The following is an 18,958-nucleotide window of genomic DNA, read 5'->3' as shown; positions in this document are numbered from 1 at the left end:
TGCAAGATTTTAAAAAACAAAAACGGGAAAAAATGTTAATTGGAGTCACACCCACACAAACACAGAATCCAAAACTGGAGAAACATAACCTCGACTTTACGTAAAGTGTGTACTGAAGTACACATACAGGTAGGGACTCACAAAGGGGCTGTGTTCTCTCCTTTGTTCCTAACCAACCCATAAAATCCCTACTCGAACTTTTCTTGTTTCCATCACGTAAAATGTGTTCTGAAAGTTTCACAACTTACGAAATAAACCCCAAACTGTATTCTCCCAGTACATGCTTACCGCATTACTGAAAAGATCGGTTCTCCAGTGCTCTGCAAACCAGAGCCTGTCTTCAGACTCACCTGACCGAGCCAAGGACAAAGTCTCTCCACCTGAAGACAGCAGGCTGGGAGACAGGTGGTCCCGCCCCACCTCCATCAGCTTTGATCCCCTCACTGGCTCCTTTCACTCATGTTGGTCACATTTTTACTAAGGTAACTGTGTCAAATGCTCTACATACAAAGGTATTTTTAAGCTTTGGTTCAACACCCAAACATAAAATTGCAAAACAAAGAAACCAAAACGGTGATGTACTCCTGCCTGAATAAGTAAATCTAAAACCATTGTTTTTTTAAAAAAAGGGGGGTAAACTGGAGTGCGGAGAAACAGTACAGTTCTTGGTTCAAGAAAAGCCTAAAGACATTTTATGCAGATTTAGACAATAAACTGATACCGGTTAATTTGGAGACAGAAGATAAAACTTAAAAAATATGTCCCAATGAGAAGCAACAACCACACACTTCTCCCTAACCCAAAAGCAATTTTAAGTGGTTTCTAAATGAAAAAAAAAAAAAAAACTTTAGAAGTCTGAAATCAAAGTTCAAGGCTGAAATTAAATAAACCAGAGTAAACATGTCTTTTAAAACTGTAAAATATTTCTAGTATGCTTTAAAATGTTTCTAGTAAGGATTCCAGACTGAGAAAAGACAGAAAATTCCCCAACTCTGCCAAATAGTTTCCCATTTTGCTGAGTAGTGGGAAATTATCTAAGACAAAGGCTTGAAGGGGAACAACACCCACAGACAAATCAAGGACAGTGTGAGGAGGGCCGGGTAGAAAGTAGACCAAACTGATAAGGGGAGAGGAAAAGAGAGACTTCAAATGAAAGGCCAGGAAAAAGCACTTACTTCAAGTCCAAGGAGATAAATTAATTCTACTCTGTGCTTAAAAGTTTTTGAGTTATATTTTCTAACAAAGATTTGGAACTGGGATGAGAAGAAGGAGCTAGAAACAAGAGAACATTAGAAGAAAACACAAAAAAGGCAGAGAACCAGTTATAAAAAAATTTTTACCATGAAATAGGCATTTAAATTAACAAGTAGGCTTTCTTTTTTAATATATACAATATACACAAGAACTACAATCTCTTGGACAGCTCGTTTTAATTTCACGGTCAAGTCACTCATTGTATTTGCGTATTATCTCACATCCTTGCTGCTCCTCCCAGCACTACTACTGCTTGCAGGCTTTGACAAGCACCTGACCACCCCATCCCCACACCCCCACCCAGGGAGTCAAGGGGAGAGCCCCCAGCTGTGCATTCTCCCACGTGAATCCACTGGTAAAACTATGAATCTTAGACAGATCCCATTTCCTAACATTCTCAAAATCCACAAGTTACTACAGGTACCTGAGAATGTGTCAATTTTTATGTTATTATTTCAACTAGGATTTTAAGATTAGCGCAAAGTATAATTTTTAAAAGTCTGTTTTCAGAAGTTTCTTAGTAAAATAGCTAACATTTTACAAATCTTAATTTAGAACAATCCTATATTTTCATAACATAATTATGTAACCTTGTCATTTTAAATTCAATTTCTTTACCATCTGAGCCACCAAGGAAGCCCCTTAAATTCAATTTCTAAAATGTCCCTGATTTTAGAGGAAAGTACCAACTATTCAAAATAAGGTAAAATAACTGGTTTTTTAAACTGATTTTTTAAATGACCATGTGTCCATTTTCATCAACATATGAATTCTGAAACAGTACTCACATTTTTGATTGCCCATCAGGGAATATAAATCTTCAATTAATAGACTGTGATCTTTCTAGACATGAAAATACAAACTATCTAAAGATGAAAATAACATGTCAAAAGAAAAAAATTTCACTAAAACCAAATTCTTAACTGAATAAGTTAACCTCAGTGAAATGTAGAATTACCTGTAATAAACCCACTTAACAAATGAATTTGAGGTTTTCTGCACCACTGCGTCCCTCTAACCAAGTCTCTCAATAAGGGTTGCTTCCAAAGCCATCTTCTGGGTTAAAACGCAAAATCACTAAGTACTAATGACCACAAGCATAAAAACCAGATTTATAGCTGGAAGCGGGTTCAGGCAGATACCTGTTACACTTCGTGGGTCACAGACACTCTGAGAATCTCACAAAATTAGATGTAGGTGTTCTGTCTGACGTGAGGACTGGAGGAGCTGCTGTTGGGGGAAAGGAACAAGACAGCAGTGTTCTGTGATGCCCAAGCAGACCTGCACAGTCAAGGACCCACCAAACCTTCACACACCCCTCCAGACATCCACACTGATGTAAAAAAAAAAAAAAAAAAAATCTCTTCTCCAGAAATCCATCTATTGCAAAAACTCTGTTCTCTTTCTCCAAAAAACTAAAACATGAGTTCACACCAATACAGAAAATTATTCTACCAACAGCAATGCCACTCAGGACATGTGAATCCTGCAACAGGTCTGGGACAGTCAGCACACGTGTGTGGGTGACAGTCACGTGAGTGCACCCACATGCATAGACTCTCTCGGCCTTATTTCAAGACGTTAAAGAAAACCAGTCTCCACCAGACAACTCTTGCCTCACTTCCCTTAAACCGAAGCTCACTTGTTGACGGAGGTCACAGGCCATCTGGCTACTTCACTAGTCTCCCAGTACAGTCTATATAGATATATTCTCTATCTATCTATATACAGATACACTACATCTAGTATAGTCTATATAGGATAGATCTTCTAGTCTTCTAGTAGTCATGCCCAACACTTACACATCGAAATGCCTATTTTATTACAAATCCAGTTTCTTCTCCTGTATGTTACAGAGTCAGGGCATATATTAAGATTTTCAACTATGTATGTTAGTAGGTAATTCATACATGAATTTCATCTCAGAATGCAAAACTGGGCACTACAAAATATAATATGTTAAAATGGGATACTGTGTCAAATAAGGTTAAAAACTACTGCATTCTATCAATACTCTCCAGCTTTACTAATATCCCGTGCAAAGCTTAGGTGTTTAAACTGTTTAGAAAAACATGAAAATGGTCACCGTAAAAAAGAGCTAGCTAGCTGTGCAGGGAAAAGGAGGAGGGCTCTGCTGAAGCCAAGTTCCGTTTCTGAGCCTGGGCCGTGACTGCACAGCTATTGACTCTGATAATTCTATCAACTGCACATGGTTTTTCTTTTATGAAAAACAGTAAAGGGTTTTTTTTTTTTTTTAAGAAAAGATGACTCTTGGTATAACCTTAAGAAAAAACTGAAAAAACCTGTGAAAAGCACTTCTGATGAAAAAGTGAAGCAAACTACATAAGAAATAATATTCCCTGGTGGTTCAGACAGTAAAGCGTCTGCCTATAATGTGGGAGGCCCAGGTTCGATCCCTGGGTCGGGAAGAGCCTCTGGAGAAGGAAATGGCAGCCCACTCCAGTACTCTGCCTGGAAAATCCCATGGACAGAGGAGCATGGTAGGCTACAGTCCATAGGGTGGCAAAAAGTCGGACACGACTGAGCGACCACTCACTCACTCACTCACATAAGAAATAAACACTCACGTTTTGAAAATTTCTAGAACAATCCCTGTAATTGAGAGAAATCCAGCCGTGTGTCCAACATAAATGCTTAGTTTAACATTTAGAAACACAATTACTACAACAATCCATTTAAGATTACTTAGTAGTAAACTAATCACCAACCACAGATACCATCTGGTATTCCCTACTTGAGAGATGAAATTTCACTGTTTACACGTAACAATATTCCCCATAAAACAAAATTCCACACAATACAGATTACATTTAAACTCTTCTACCGAAAGGAAACAAAACAAAATCTAATTTTATTAAAAGTCTACCTTTTCATCACACAGGCTGCCCTCCTCTCCTCTCAAGCAGCCAGGCCACTTCGGGTCACCAGTTACTCCACCCTAACTCTACCAGTTACCATTCCCCGTAATCCAGCATCCTAGCCTCAGCCCTAAACTGACAGAAATGTAATATACTTCAATGTGGGCTCAGTGTTAAAAAGCCTGGAAAAATTTGCACCCTCACACTTCAGAAATGTAGGAAAAGCTTAGGGCCACTCACCTGGAAGGCTGTCCTTAGGGAGAACAGCCTGACTCCTTTACCTAAAAATGTATTCCAGGCACGTAACACTGGGTATCTAAAATTTAGAGCAATGATTTCCTTTTAAATAGTTCTCCAAACCATCCAATCTTAAAAGGAACCCAATTAAGCTAAAAACAGCTGAAAGTAGAACCACTCTGACTAAACAAATCCTTAAAATGTTTATCATCTATCCACATTTTGATACAAATTGCTGCTAAAGGTTTTCTTTAAATGCCAAGCTTTGTTTAGTTACAAAGAAAACTGACTTGGGGGGCTGGGGGGGGGGAGAATAGTTGCCTTTTCTCCCAGCACTTTGAAGAATTTCAGAGAAATAAAAATAACTCAACTGTAAATAGTCATATATGCATCACCTAGACTCTACAACTGACACCTGCTGTTACTTAACTCTAAGACCTAGCAACCTACCTAGCCATCTGTGTCCATCCATCTTATCTTCCTGCATTCCAAGGCTTAACCGAAAACTCCTGAACACCTCAACATGTATACCAACTTGAGTTCAACAGTATCTGCTTACTGAGAAGAGAATCAAATGCTTCAGGATACGTGGTCCTGAATACAGCATGGAGCGTTACAGAAACAGAAAAGGTCTCTGGGATGCAGCTCCAGAATAAACAGCTGTGTGCATGAACGTTACCCTGCGAAGGCTGTGGCATCCTTTAGACCAGGGACTTGGGGGCCTGCTGACAGACCAGTCTCCATGGGTCCTGGCATTTCTGCAGCTTGGTCAGTGCAGGCCCTGGGGGCTTTCACACAGTCTTTCCGGGGATGTACAACAGAGTCAACAGCCCTGGAAGACAGTACCTCCTCCCAAAGAGTAGGCTTCTCTACTACCCAGCATGATAAAGCTCAGATCTTCCTCTGGAAAAAGGTCAGGCAGGCTTCTGTGCAGCATCATGAAAGATTCAGGGCCCTACGCTCTAAGTTTCTCAGCTATGACACAAATCCACCACGTGGGCAGCACCCGCCTACACTGAAGCCCTGTGTGTCACCCCATGCAATGAAGGGCAAAGGAAACCAACGCAGCTATGAAGATGCTGCCTGTAGTGCCCTGACGATCACACACCCTGGTCTCTGAACCCCGGAGTCCCATGCTTTCCACAGCACCCACAACACTGAAGCAGACTCAATGTCCTGAAGTGATCACAGCTGCTTTCACAATCTAGCCTTTACTGGACGCTCACCAAGTATCGAGAACTCTGCATGAATTATGTCATCTAACCCTAATAACAAGCCATGAAGCTGATACTCTTATTACTTATTATTCTCATTTTACAGGTGAGTCAACTGTGACTCAGACATGAGAACACTTGTCCAAAGTCAGACAAGCACAGAACCGTGCAAGTGGGAAGTCAAAGCAGATCTGTCTCCGGGGCCTGAATTCTCATAAATTCTCTATATATTCTATATGAACTACCTGGCTATGTTTATTTCCTAATTCATAAGCCATTCTAGGCAGACTTCTGCAGCATTAAGGCATGAAACTGCAGTCAAATCAGTAATACAGGAAGAAGATTTTTAATGGTTACTGTATTTCTCTTGGTTCCACAGGAAAAACATTTCCAGAAATAAGTTTCGAACACCAAGAAAAGTTTTTCTCTTTTACACCAAAGAATGCCCTAAAACACAAAGCTACCTAACTTTATTTACCTTTACTCCATTTTCCCCAAAACACACTGAAATCTCAGACCTGAGAGAATGTGAGCTCTGTGAAGACTGGTCTCACGTGCAGCTTGCCCCCAGCTGCTAGGACAATCCCCGGCACTGCAGGTACTGAATAAATGTCATCATACAAGCATTAGTGTAAAAACAAACAGAGGACCACTTCAGGAAACAAAATGAATCAATTCAAGATGGTTTATAGTTATTAAAATACTAAACATAGGGAGGGGGGATTGGGATGGGGAACACATGTAAATCCATGGCTGATTCATGTCAATGTATGGCAAAAATCACTACAATATTGTAAAGTAATTAGCCTCCAACTAATAAAAATAAATGAAAATAAATAAAATTGGTATGCAAAATAAAATAAAATACTAAACATATCTTTTTACAAGGTTTCATTATGACAAAAGTATGGAGGCGGAGATTAATGCAAAAGCCACACTTCACCATTTTATTTCAACGCACCACCCTTACGGCAGAGCGCGAAGAAGAACTAAAGAGCCTCTTGATGAAAGTGAAAGAGGAGAGTGAAAAAGCTGGCTTAAAACTCAACATTCAGAAAACTAAGTCCATGGCATCCAGTCCCATCACTTCGTGGCAAACAGATGGGGAAACAATGGAAACAGTGAGAGACATTATTTTCTTGGGCTCCAAAATCACTGCAGATGGTGACCACAGTCCTGAAATTAAAAAGACGCTTGCTCCTTGGAAGAAAAGCTATGACCAACTTAAACATCCTATTAAAAAGCAGAGACACATCGCTTCTCGGCCTTTTGGCTAAGATCAAGTGTAAAAAGCAGAGACATTACTTTGCCAACAAAGGTCTGTCTAGGCAAAGCTATGGTTTTTCCAGCAGTCACGTATGGATGTGAGAGTTGGACTATAAAGAAAGCTGAGCGCCGAAGAATTGATGCTTTTGAACTGTGGTGTTGGGGAAGACTCTTGAGAGTCCCCTGGACAGCAATGAAATCCAACCATTCAATCCTAAAGGAAATCAGTCCTGAATATTCATTGGAAGGACTGATGCTGAAGCTCCAATACTTTGGCCACTCTGGCCACTCCAATACTTTGATGGGAAGAACCGACTCATTGGAAAAAACCCTGATGGGAAAGATTGAAGGCGGGAGCAGAAGGGGATGACAGAGGATGAGATGGTTGGATGGCATCACCCACTCAATGGGCATGAGTCTGAGTAAGCTCCAGGAGTTGGTGATGGACAGGGAAGCCTGGAGTGCTGCAGTCCCTGGGGTCACAAAGAGTCAGACGTGACTGAGCAACTTCATTTTCACTTTTCACTTTCATGCACTGGAGAAGGAAATGGCAACCCACTCCAGTGTTCTTGCCTGGAGAATCCCAGGGACAGAGGAGCCTGGTGGGTTGCCGACTATGGGGTCGCACAGAGTCGGACACAATTGAAGTGACTTAGCAGCAACAGGTGTTATTAGGTGGTAGGATTGAGAATTTGCTTTACTGTTCTATACTTTCTCAACTTTCAACATTAAGCACTGATTTTACAATCAGAAGGGATTTTTAAACATGAATTCATATTAGCTTAATTTATTCATAAAAGCTTTTATTTTTAAAGTCAGGTTGGGGGTACTGAGAAGATACGAAAAAGCTATCTTTGGAAGATGTGGTTATTGAGATGTTTGGCAGTGGGAACCGTACTCAGAAAACAAAACCAAGGAATTCGTCTTCCCCTATAAGCTATAAAAGTAAAATTTGTTTATGGAGTAAACAAACAGAAAACACACTCTGTGATGCAAAGGTACTCTATACCTTCAAAGGTATACCAGTCGCTCCAATTTATGTCAGATTATCCAAGCACCAAAATAAAATATATGTGTATAAATATATATATATATGAATGTGTGTATATATGGAAATATATAACTACAAAATAAAAGGCTGTCAAAATGTAGCCCATAAGAAATCTGTCAAATTATACTGCAAACTAGTAAAGTCCTCTCATATTAAAAATTCTTTAACATATCTATTTTTAAAAATGGCAACTGAATTCAGTCATATCTTTTAAAAGTTGAAATACAAATAACTAAACATCTCATTAATTTAAACATGAATTTTGAAAACAGTACCAAATGTTGGCAGTAATTCTACCACACTGAACATCCCAAATGCCAGAGAAAAGCAGCTAAGCAAACTATAGCATATTAATAACACAGCATCAAAGATGGCAGTTATAAAAATTTAAGACGTTGGTGGAGATTATTTTTGTAAAGTGAAATATGTGTCACAGTCATCAAGTTGAACATATTCTCATAAGTTCTGTAGTCTAATTTTATTTAAGCAAGGAGTTTTACTAGGAAGAATACAATCACACTTAAGAGTTGATTCTAAAGATGCACTCAATCTTATGGCACAGGAAATGAGGTATAGCAAGCCTCACAAAAGGCTACTTCCAAGAGAAACTGCTCCATGGATCCACAAGCTCTCTGCCACCTGCTCTCCCCTTCCTCTCAGCTAGCTTCTTCTGCTTGCACAGGGCCCACTCCAGGCACTGTCTCCAAGCCTCTGCGACCTCAAAAGTCTGAAGTTTAAAGAGGAGACATCAAAATATTGACTGTCAGCCATGCATACATACACGGTCCAGCCTGGGGGAGATGCCCACCACAAGACCAATGAGTCCAGTAGTCTGGACATGGAGGGCTCCTGTGAGCATCCACACTGCTCTTAAATACAATCTGTGGGCAGGGCTGATTCTCTGAGAAATAAACACCCTCAACAATCTCCCATGCTTCTCACCAGGGACCACCAACTGATGCTGACAGTAGGAGCTCAATTTGTCAGCTGTCACAGGATAGTCATAATTTATAAATTACTTTCACTTTCAAACAAACATGGTTTACTTCTTGTCTTCATATGCCTTAATTTTAACTGTTACTGGATGGTTACAGATTTGTTTTCTATTGACCTTACATAGTCACCTCATTGTAGGACAATTGAAACTTTTGATATAATCTCCCAAAGTATCAAGTCTAATAATAGAATAATTTTTTCTCTTACTCTGAAAAGCACTGAATGTTCATGCAGAAATCTTGAAAAACACAGAAAAGTAAAAACAAAAGCATCCTAAAGTAGACCTAAGGACTGCTAACGTCCTTTCCTTTCTGATCTTTTTTCTCACACGTATTACCATAAATGCACTCATATTTATGCAACTTCTCACTGTAGGGATAAGGGTGTCATCACCAATCAACTTAACATCACTAGAAGGGGGATAAGCAGCCATTATTATCACCTGATGTGACACAATTCTATCTATGAAGTATCTGTACCAAAAAAATACTGAAATATGAATCTTGAAGCCCTTAAATCCAACTCCAAACTTACAGGAAATACATACCAGAAACATCACAAGTCTGGGACACTCCAGTGGACAACTACAGGGTCTTTTCAACAAGTGAACGGTGTGATAAAAAACAGGTGGAGGAGGCATTGTCAAAGATTAAGACAACCTGACACCCAGCAACCAAAAATCAGGACTATGTCTGGGAAGATTTCAACAGACCAGATATCAGATTATTAAAGAATTACTTTTGGTTTTATTAAGTGACAATGGTGTCATGATTATGTAAAGGAAAAGCCTCTTTTATTAGAAATGTAAGCTCAAAAATTCAGGCTTGAGATGTTATACCCAGAATTTTTTAAAAATACTGCAGTAATCCTACTCTCCCCAAAACAGTAAAATACTAATAATCATTAAACTTAAAACTATATGACACTATTAAAGAGTACAGAGATTCATTAAGTATATAGAAAGTTTTTTATGAATGTTTTGAAAGTTTTCATAAGGAATTTTAGAGTAATCTGAGTCATATGTTAAGCATAATAAACCCAGTAAACAAGCATTTGCAAAAATAACCCTCCCTTTACATTTAATTTTTCTTAATCAATAATTTTTCTTTAGTGGTCACACAATATTACATTTTGTGGGCTGTGAGGTTTAATAAGCTGGCAAATATTACTTTCTTTTAAGCCAATTTTTTATTAAGGAAAGCAAGATCCATGCTATATTAACTACTATATCCTCTGAAAGACAGGAGTTCACTGCAGGGTCAGTAAAGATAACAGAAGCAACAAGAAAAAGAGAGGTAGCAAGAGCCTCTGAAAGCAATGATAAAGGGGTCCTTGCTAACAGACTCACCTCACAGACCATCTCCACATGGTTAAGGAACATTTTATTGAAAGGAAAAAGAACAGGTAACTATTACAATATAGAAAACAACAATAAGAATACCAATACAAACAACCACAAAATACCAAACTCAGAAGAACCTCATCAAGGTCTCCCAATTCTTATGTTCTTCCACTTCATAAAAAAATTGTGTTTCCGTTTTGCACTCAACCATCCTATGCATTCACAAACCTTTGCAGCCAGACCACCACTGAGAAATCACCCACCCCTGCTTCTCACTTCACAAATGAAAAAGGTGAAGCATAATAGTCAGCTCTTAACAAAATACTCTTTTCTGGAACTACAAAGCTCCGAAAACACTACCTGCAAAGGCAGATGAAGCATCTACTGAAAGATGCAAGGCTAAAACCATGACAATTATAGGACAGAGAGATGGTCTGAGTCTCATTAACACGATCAACACTGACTGGGCAATCACCCCAGGCCAGATCTTGTTATCACGGATATAAAAATAAATGGGCATATCCTCAAGCACTTCACAAACAGCTCGTGAGAGAAAAGTATGTAAACATCAGTACTGTGCCATGTGGTGAGCGCTGTAATTGCCAGTGAGCAGCAACGAGGACAGGGTCATAAAAACGGCAGTGGCCCGGGGCCTGGAGAGCCAGAGACGGCACCTGAGGTAGGGCTCCTGGGAGGGGAGACAGCCCTCCAACAGGAGGGGACGACATTTGGAAAAGAGCATGCAGAGGCCTGCAGCACTGACAGCGTCTGGAGAAACCACTGCACGCAAGCAAAGCTACAGCAGAGGAGAACTGAAGAGGTAGGTGTGGATCTGGGCTCTGATAAGTGCGTAACAGGAAAATGCTGCAGGTTCTTCAACCAGGGAAGCAATGGAATCAGGTGTGCACTTTTCAAAGAGTAGTTCTTTCAGCATCCGTGAGGACGACAGGCTGGAGAAAGTGGGACACAAGAAAGGAGACCAGCCTGCTGACCTGACCGGTAGGGGAAAGAGAATCACCCAAAGCAAAGAAACGAGCCAAGTCCAGATCCCTCCCGAGTCAGGCACCTGGAACCCCAAATGCCCATGGGTTCCCTCCTCAAGTCCAGCTGGAGGGCCTAAATGCAGCTACCCTATCAAAGGAGGTCAGGACCTTCCTGCAGGTACTCTCCCACGACCCTGAATTCTGCCAGCATCTGCCAGCTCCCCTCTCCAGCTGTGCAGCCAGAGACCGCAGCGCTGTCCGGACACTCTCCCCCCGTGCAAACACCCAAGAGACCCCCCTCAAACTTCTCACCATCCCCACCACTGCCCCTCCAGCAGTCAGCACCTGCATGGACAGCAGCCACAGCCTGGGTCATCTCTAGCTCCCTCTACCACAAATCCACACTATGACCAGATTACAACACTCCTGTCAACACAAACGTGGTGTCAGCCCACTACCTCCACACCTCGGCCTTCTCCCCACTGAAGATCAACAGTGAGTCAGGATAAAAACAGAACTACTAAGCCAACACCCATGCATCCTGGCTGACCCAGTGACTGGGGTACTGACCCCGCAGCCTCGTAAACACAGCAGAGGTTATTTAACACATTGAACACCACACCCTCCTGCCTCAGGACCCTTGCACCTGCCGCTCCAGCAGTGCGCTCCTTTCCTCTTCACCCAGGTAACTTCCACTCACTCTTGGAATCTTAGTCAACCTGTGGCAGCCTTCCCCGACCACATCAAAGACCCCTATTCCACGTTCTCACAGCACCACAGACTCTTCAAAGCTAATTTGTCTTCTGAAGATCTGATTAGTTTCTACCTCTCCCATGACAATCACCTCATAAAAATAAAGATTCTTTTACTCGAAACTGTGGTTCCAACACTTATTCAACGTGCATCACATATATTAGAAACTCAAATCTTTCTTATACAGCTGAATGAATTAAAACAAATGAACTGAGAAGCTGAGCTGCATTTAACAGGAGAGATTCAAAAGTTATCTCTGGGCTGCAAAAATACAGATTTTAATTATTAGATGTGCACAGCATTTCTGGAATGAGTAATCAAGATGCCACAAAAAAGAAATTAATAACATAGGAAAAGGAGTAGGCGTGCACTTAAAAGCACAGTTCAGGATATGCAGAGTTTGAGACGTCTGTGCGTGTGTGGTGAGTCGAGTCCTACTCATTGTGACCCCATGGACTGCAGCCCGCCAAGCCGCTCCGTCCAGGGGATTCTCCAGGCAAGAACACTGGAGTGGGTTGCCATTTTCTTTTCCAGGGGGCCTGCGATCCAGGGGTCAAACCCAGATCTCCCTCAGTGCAGGCGGATTCTTTACCACTGAGCCACCACCTGTGCTGTGCTTAGTCACTCCGTCATGTCTGATTCTTTGTGACCCCATGGACTGTGGCCCGCCAGGTTCCTCAGTCCATGGGGATTCTCCAGGCAAGAATACTGGAGTGTGTAGCCTATCCCTTCTCCAGGGGACCTTTCCAAACCAGGAATTGAACCAGAGACACCCGCACTGCAGGCAGTTTCTCTACCAGGTGAGCTACCAGGGAGACACCTGAGCAACAGTCAAACCCAGGATCGTCAAGAAGTAACAGTACGTGGTCAAGCAGCCACCTGCCAATGCAGGAGACAGAAAAGAGGCACACGCTCAACCTCTGGGTTGGGAAGATCTCCTGGAGGGGAACATCGCAACCCACTCCAGTATTCTTGCCTGGAGAATTCCATGGACAGAGGAGTGTGGTGGGCTACAGTCCATAAGGTTGCAAAGAGTTGACAGGACTGAAGCAACTTAGCATGCATGCACCCAATCAGTATGTCTTCCAAAGCGGATCCCCGCCTTCACTGGCGACATGAGGAACTTCCCAACCTGGGATCAAACCCGTGCCCTCTGCAGTCAAAGCACAGAGTCTTAGCCACGGTACCACTGAGGAATCCCCCAAAGCTGATTTTAACTCTGAACTCAACACAGATTTGGGTGTATAGCAATGTGTGCAGAGAGCATGGAGGAGACAGAGAAGCCCTCAAAACAAGGAAGACTGAACAGGCGAAGTTCAGAATGAGATAAAATTGAAACCAAATCAGAATCTCAAAAACATGAGCATTTAAGAAAAAAGAGGTCACAAATGAGACAGCAAAGACGAAGGCTGAAGGACAACTGTGTCACAGGAGTCAGAAGAATCAGTTATTAAAAAGCGAGCTGTCAACACTGGCAAGTGCCAAAGAGAGGGTCAGGGAGAGAGAAAGCATCGTGGTCACCACAGTGTTGATCAGAAGAGACCTGAACTCCAACTGCTTTTCCAAAAAGCCTGACGGCAAAGGAAACAAAGCCCAGGAGACGTAAGAGCCACGGGGAACTGGGAGTCAAGGAAGTACAATATTTTGCTGGCTTGTTTGTTTTTAAAAGGAAAGACTTAGGTGTATGTGTTCTTATGTTTAAAGGAAGAAGCCAGTGGTTGAAAACGTGACAGAGAAAATACCTGATGGAACACGGTCTGAGTCATGAGCAATCTCCACCTTAACCAGCAAAACCAACAAGCTTGGACACGAGAAGGGTTCTGCCTTCTCAGGGAAGTGTGGACGTGAGCCGACGAACAGGTGTTACAAGAGGGGACAGCACATCCCAGAAGGCATGTATGCCACACTAAGAGTTACACTCTCACCCAGAGGGCAGTCGAGAGCTCCCTGAAAACTGTTAAGGAAGATATGACAACCATGTCCAGGGTGTGGGGAATCACGCCAGGGGTCTGATGTAGCCTCTGTGAAACACGAGTGAGCTGAAACACCTACAACTGTGCCACATGCCCACCAGGAGGAGGCGTATTCTCCGTCCTCCCTCGGATCTCTTCTTCCTGATGTGCTGCTACCCAAAGATGCTTTGTTTGAACATCACTGGTCCCTGGTCGCTCAGAGAACTTAGTTTTCTTTACTGATGCCATTACTATGGGCAACCTTCAACACAATGATTTTGCTCTATTTTCCTTTCTCTGATCATGACCAGAAAGAATATATTCACAACTTATTTCAGCATTTTCTAAACTTTCTTCTCCAAACTTTCCTCCAAAATGAATAGGTTGGAAAAATAAAATCTTGTATAACACAAAGGAAGAATTTTTACAGGAGTAAATGAACACTTTAAAGACCGCCCCCCCCCCCCCAAAAAAAAGTCTCACATGTAATACCAAATTTCACATCTGAATTCTAGGTCAAATTACTGCCAAAGCTAAAAAAACAGAATTTTAAAATATGTACATCTTTTTCTTTACTAATGCAACAAAAAAACTACTTCAGAGTTCATGACATTATAAAAGTACTTTCATATAAACAATTGTATAAAACAAACAAAAACTAGAATAAAATATTAAAGTATGTAGAAAATGTATTAAACTGTTATTTGCTTCTCCAAAATTGTACAAAGTGCCAATAATCCATAGCAAGATGACTTTATTATGCATGTAACAGAAAAACGCACCATACAATCTCAGAATAATTAAATGACTCATTCTTGGAGAAACTATCTTAATCAAACGTAAAGTTAAAATAATTCAAATAAATCTACCAGAAGATGACATTTTGCAAAAATATCCTTTAACAGACTTCTACTTCAACTAAAAACTACAGAGGATTTAAAGTAGAGTTGAAAGATTTTTTTCACATCATCGAAATTAACATGAAGAGAACTGCTGATTCCAAATGAGTCTCCTCAATGCTGAACTGGTCTTTGGAATACAGAGAGGTTTCCATCAACCTATTTACCTCTGACTAAAAGAATAACTTTTAAGAAGGAAGGAATCAAATGACACCAAATGTAGCCTCCCAATTCATCCTATCCTCTGCTTTCCCAATGCTCCCCATCCCCTACTCTTAAACAGAAGCACACAGCACACCCTGGGTATCTAAGCACAAGCCAACCTTTTCTCACATCAGGAAAGGTGCAAACTATTCCCATGACCTGCCCTCCCGCTTCCCCATTTGAAAGCAAGCCAATAGTGGTGTTGGAGAAGACTCTTCAGAGTCCCTTGGACTTCTAGCAGATCAAACCGGTCAATCCTAAAGAAAATCAACCCTGAATATCCATTGGAAGAATTGATGTTGATGCTAAAGCTCCAATACTTTGACCACCTGATGCGAAGAGCCAACTCATTGGAAAAGATCCTGATGCTGGGAAAAACTGAAGGCAAAAAGAAGGGAATGGCAGAAGATGAGATGGTTAAATAGCATCACCCAACAATGGACATGAATCTGAGCAAATTCCGGGAGACGGTGTCGGACAGTGGAGCCTGCTGTGCTACAGTAGAGTCCATGGGGTCAGAGGGTCATACAGCACTTTGCGACTGAACAACTCCTACTGAACAAGTGGGGAAGAAGGAAGCAGAGCCTTCTTTCCTCATACTTGTTTTGCCTCTGTTACAGCATCTGCGTTCCTCTTCCGTCTGGGAGTTCAAGCACTAAGAAAAAACACGTTTTACTCCTTAAACTACAAACTAACTGTGGGTCTTTTCTCCACCTTGCTCAGGACTGAATCCCCAAATACAAGCTGATGTTTGTTGAATAAATTGTTGAATACTCTTCATCAAATATAGAGATGGTACAAAGCTTTCAATAGTGTTTGCTAAGTAAATGGACCAGTTGAATATGTATCCCTATAAGCTTTTCCATGAAATCCTTTTTTTAAAAAAGTCAACTAATGTCCAAACTTCAATAGACTTTGTTAATTACTTTCACCCATAACACAAGAATCTGTTCTGTAATCATAGCTAGTAATTCTTCAACACCTAAAATAAACATCTGGCAAGTCTTTGGGTCGGGGTTTCGGTTGTTGCTTTAACTTGCCTCTTTGCTATTATTAGCCTCTTACTACTGAGACCGTAAAGACTCCAAGGAAGATTTCGCCGGTAAAAAATTCACCTGCAATTCAGGAAACTTAAAGAGACTCAGATTCGACCCCTAGGTGGGGAAGATCCCCTGGAGAAGGAAATGACAACCCACGCCAGTATTCCTGCCTAGAGAATCCCACGGACAGACGAGCCTGGCGGGCTACAGTCCATGGAGTCAGCAAAGACACGGAGACGACTGAGCCAGTAAGCATGTCATTGAAACACACCGACTTCTCTAAGAAGAAACTGTCCAACTCTGTGAATACTTCTTGACCTAAAACTAGTTTTAACGGCGTCCAAATCCCTCATGGCAACACACACAGATTAACAAGGAGAAAACTTCCTCTGTAAAATCAGCCTCCCCAAAAATAGGTGCAAAACACTTAAATTCTCAGAAAAACTACCTACCATAAAGGTTTACATTAAATTCTTCCGTTCTCAGACAACAGCTACAGAGTTAGGTATTACCTGAATTTTGGTATTCATTATTCCCCTAGGTGTTTTATTTCCCCCTTTCAGCGAAAACTATGTAAACTCAAGTTACGCCCATAAACTTGCTACAGTAAAATGCACTTAAGAAGCCTCTCTGAATATTTCGTGGAGTCGTCTTAAAACCGAATCCTCACCTAACACGCGGCTCACTGACATTTCCATTCAAAGAAATTCGCAAATGCACTGAAGAGCTTGCAAAATACAGGCTTTATACAACACTCCTCTCATAGCGACAGAATACAACCTCTTAAAGCTCCTAAAACTATTTAAAACATGTCCTACGGAAACCAAGGTGTTTTCTTTCGCACTCCATTTCTTTCTGTTTGATTCTCTAAAGCACTGGAGCGGCCTCAGTCCCAAGCCCGTGTGTTCGTGGGGCCCCGGGAATGAAGGACGAGTCACGGGCTCCGCAAGCTCAAGCGCCCGCAGCATCCCCAGTAAGAACCGCCCGAGTAGCTCCCGCGGCCCCCGGTCCCCGCGCAGGTGACGCCCCGCGCAGGTGTCGCCCGGCGCGGAGGACGTCCAGCCGCCTCCGGCCCGCTGACGCAAAGCCCGGCCCGCGCCGGGCCGACAACCGTCCTGCCTGCCCCGCGTCCCCAGACCGCCGCCCACGCCCGGACCCCGCCCCGGCCCGCGGGCCAAGGACGAGGCCGCCGCCGCAGCGAGGCGCCCGCGGGCCGCAAGATGGCGGCGGGAGGGGCGCGCGCGCCCGCGCGGGCGGGGCCGGACCGGGCCGGGCGCGGGCGGCGGGGGAGGGGGCCCACCGGGCACGGCCGCCACCCCCCGCCCGCCGCTCCCGCAGGCCACCCCTGCCCACCTTTGAATTTGAGGTCTGTGGGCGGGTCGAGGACCAGGATCTGCTCGTGCTTCGCCATGGTCCCGGAGGCGGACGCCATCGGAGACAGCGCAAAGCGGGGGCGCGCCCGCGGCGGGTCGCTGGCTGCGGGCGGGGGGCGGCGGCGGCGGCGGCGGCGGCGCGGGTCGGCCCGGCTAGACGCGGGGCCAGCGCTCGGCTCCCGAACCCGACACCCGCCGCTCTATTGGCGACTCGCTGGACCGCTCGCCGGTCCGCAGCTCCGGGTCTCACAACTGACTCAACCCCACACCAGCCGCCGCGGCCACGCGCACTGCGATCCTCGGCGCCCCACGTGACGCCTCTGCGTGCCTACGTGCGCGCCCCGGCGGCCGCGAGGCCTCGCGCCCGGCCCGCCCTCCACGCCTCCAGGCGCGACCGGCTGCTGCGCCTGCGCGCCCCTGGCCCGCCGCGCTCTGAGCCTTGCCCAGCTGTCAAGGGAGCGGGCGTGGACGGGGCGGAGCTTAGCTCCCTGGCACTGACGCGGCGCGCGCCGCAGAGCGGGAGGGCGCAGTCCTCTGTCACGTCTAGCTGCAGTTACGAGACAGGAGTGGAAAACCCGCTATGGCAGCCCATCGCCATCTCCCAAACGGGAATGCCAAATAGCAGAAATAGGAGTGAACAGACACGTGGACTACAACTCCCAGCATGCTCCGCGCGGGGCGGGGTCTCCAGCCGGACCGGTCCTCCGGCGGCGCTGCGTGGTGCTTGCTGGGAGTTGTAGTAGCGGCTGAGCGCGGGCGGGAAGAAGGGTCGGTTGGAGGCTGGGGTGAGGTTTGCCAACACTCATTTTGGTTCCCAAAGGATGTCTCATATGCCCTGGAAAAAAAAAAAAAAAACTTTTGGAGACTGCCCCGAGGTTCCCCGGTTAGAAGTATAGAAGCTTCCCAGAGGAAAACATGCCAGGATCTGTCAGTGTGCTCCCTCCCTAATTCTATCCATCCCTCCGTCGGTACAGCTGTGGTTCTCCAGTCCAGGCTCTCTGGCTTGCCGAATTCTCTTCTGGGATGCAAAAGCCCTTGAGGAAACACACCTCCTCTAACGAGCAGACGCGTCGTTGGGGACCTGATGAGGCACGCGTTATCAAACTGGAAATAAAAGTCAGAATCTACAGCGTTTGTTGCTCTCTTCCTCAGTTTTGATTGATAACGATGAGCCCAAACCAAAACAGTTGTCACGTTCACATGTTGGCAGCGAATTCCATCTGCAGCATTTAAGGTAGCCTGTAGTAAACTGAGCCGAAGGAGAAAAAATGCCAACAGCAGAGTTGCTGACCAGTCTTTAACGGATCGCCAGGGTAGTCGGGGACAGGAACATGAACCAAACGAGTGTGCTGTAAATCAACCGTCATGGTGCTGCTCGAATTCAAATCCCTGGGAAGCACCGCGAAACAACGCTCAAATTGATGCTGCCGCGGTGGAGGAGGAGCCCAGTTGATCTAGAAAACAAACCAGACAAATGGGACAGTGGCCTAGCCGTGGACCCAGAGTCCACGTTCT

At 43.9% G+C, this 18,958-nt stretch overlaps 1 protein-coding gene and 1 long non-coding RNA gene across 3 annotated transcripts in view; both read right to left on the bottom strand.

Annotated features, from left to right (window-relative positions):
- Positions 1 to 17,756, bottom strand: part of VAPA (VAMP associated protein A) — a 37,308-nt gene extending 19,552 nt beyond the window's left edge. The window contains exon 1 of one of the 2 annotated variants that reach the window (XM_043888824.1): positions 17,424 to 17,756. In XM_043888824.1, the coding sequence (XP_043744759.1) occupies positions 17,424 to 17,502 (79 nt within the window). In that variant the 5' untranslated portion in view covers positions 17,503 to 17,756. Of the gene's footprint in view, positions 1 to 16,740; positions 16,778 to 17,423 lie in introns of those variants that run through there. The other variant, XM_043888825.1, reaches the window with a different exon arrangement.
- Positions 6 to 6,666, bottom strand: LOC122684666. Its single transcript, XR_006338120.1, has 3 exons — positions 4,821 to 6,666; positions 4,374 to 4,449; positions 6 to 2,484 (listed from the first exon to the last, which is right to left on the bottom strand). It is a non-coding gene; the product is annotated as an uncharacterized LOC122684666 (long non-coding RNA).
- Positions 17,757 to 18,958: the final 1,202 nt, after the last annotated feature.

This window comes from Cervus elaphus, chromosome 27 (genome assembly GCF_910594005.1).
Source record: "Cervus elaphus chromosome 27, mCerEla1.1, whole genome shotgun sequence".
NCBI classification, from domain to species: Eukaryota; Metazoa; Chordata; class Mammalia; order Artiodactyla; family Cervidae; genus Cervus; species Cervus elaphus.
This window is presented reverse-complemented; position numbering and strand designations above follow the sequence as displayed.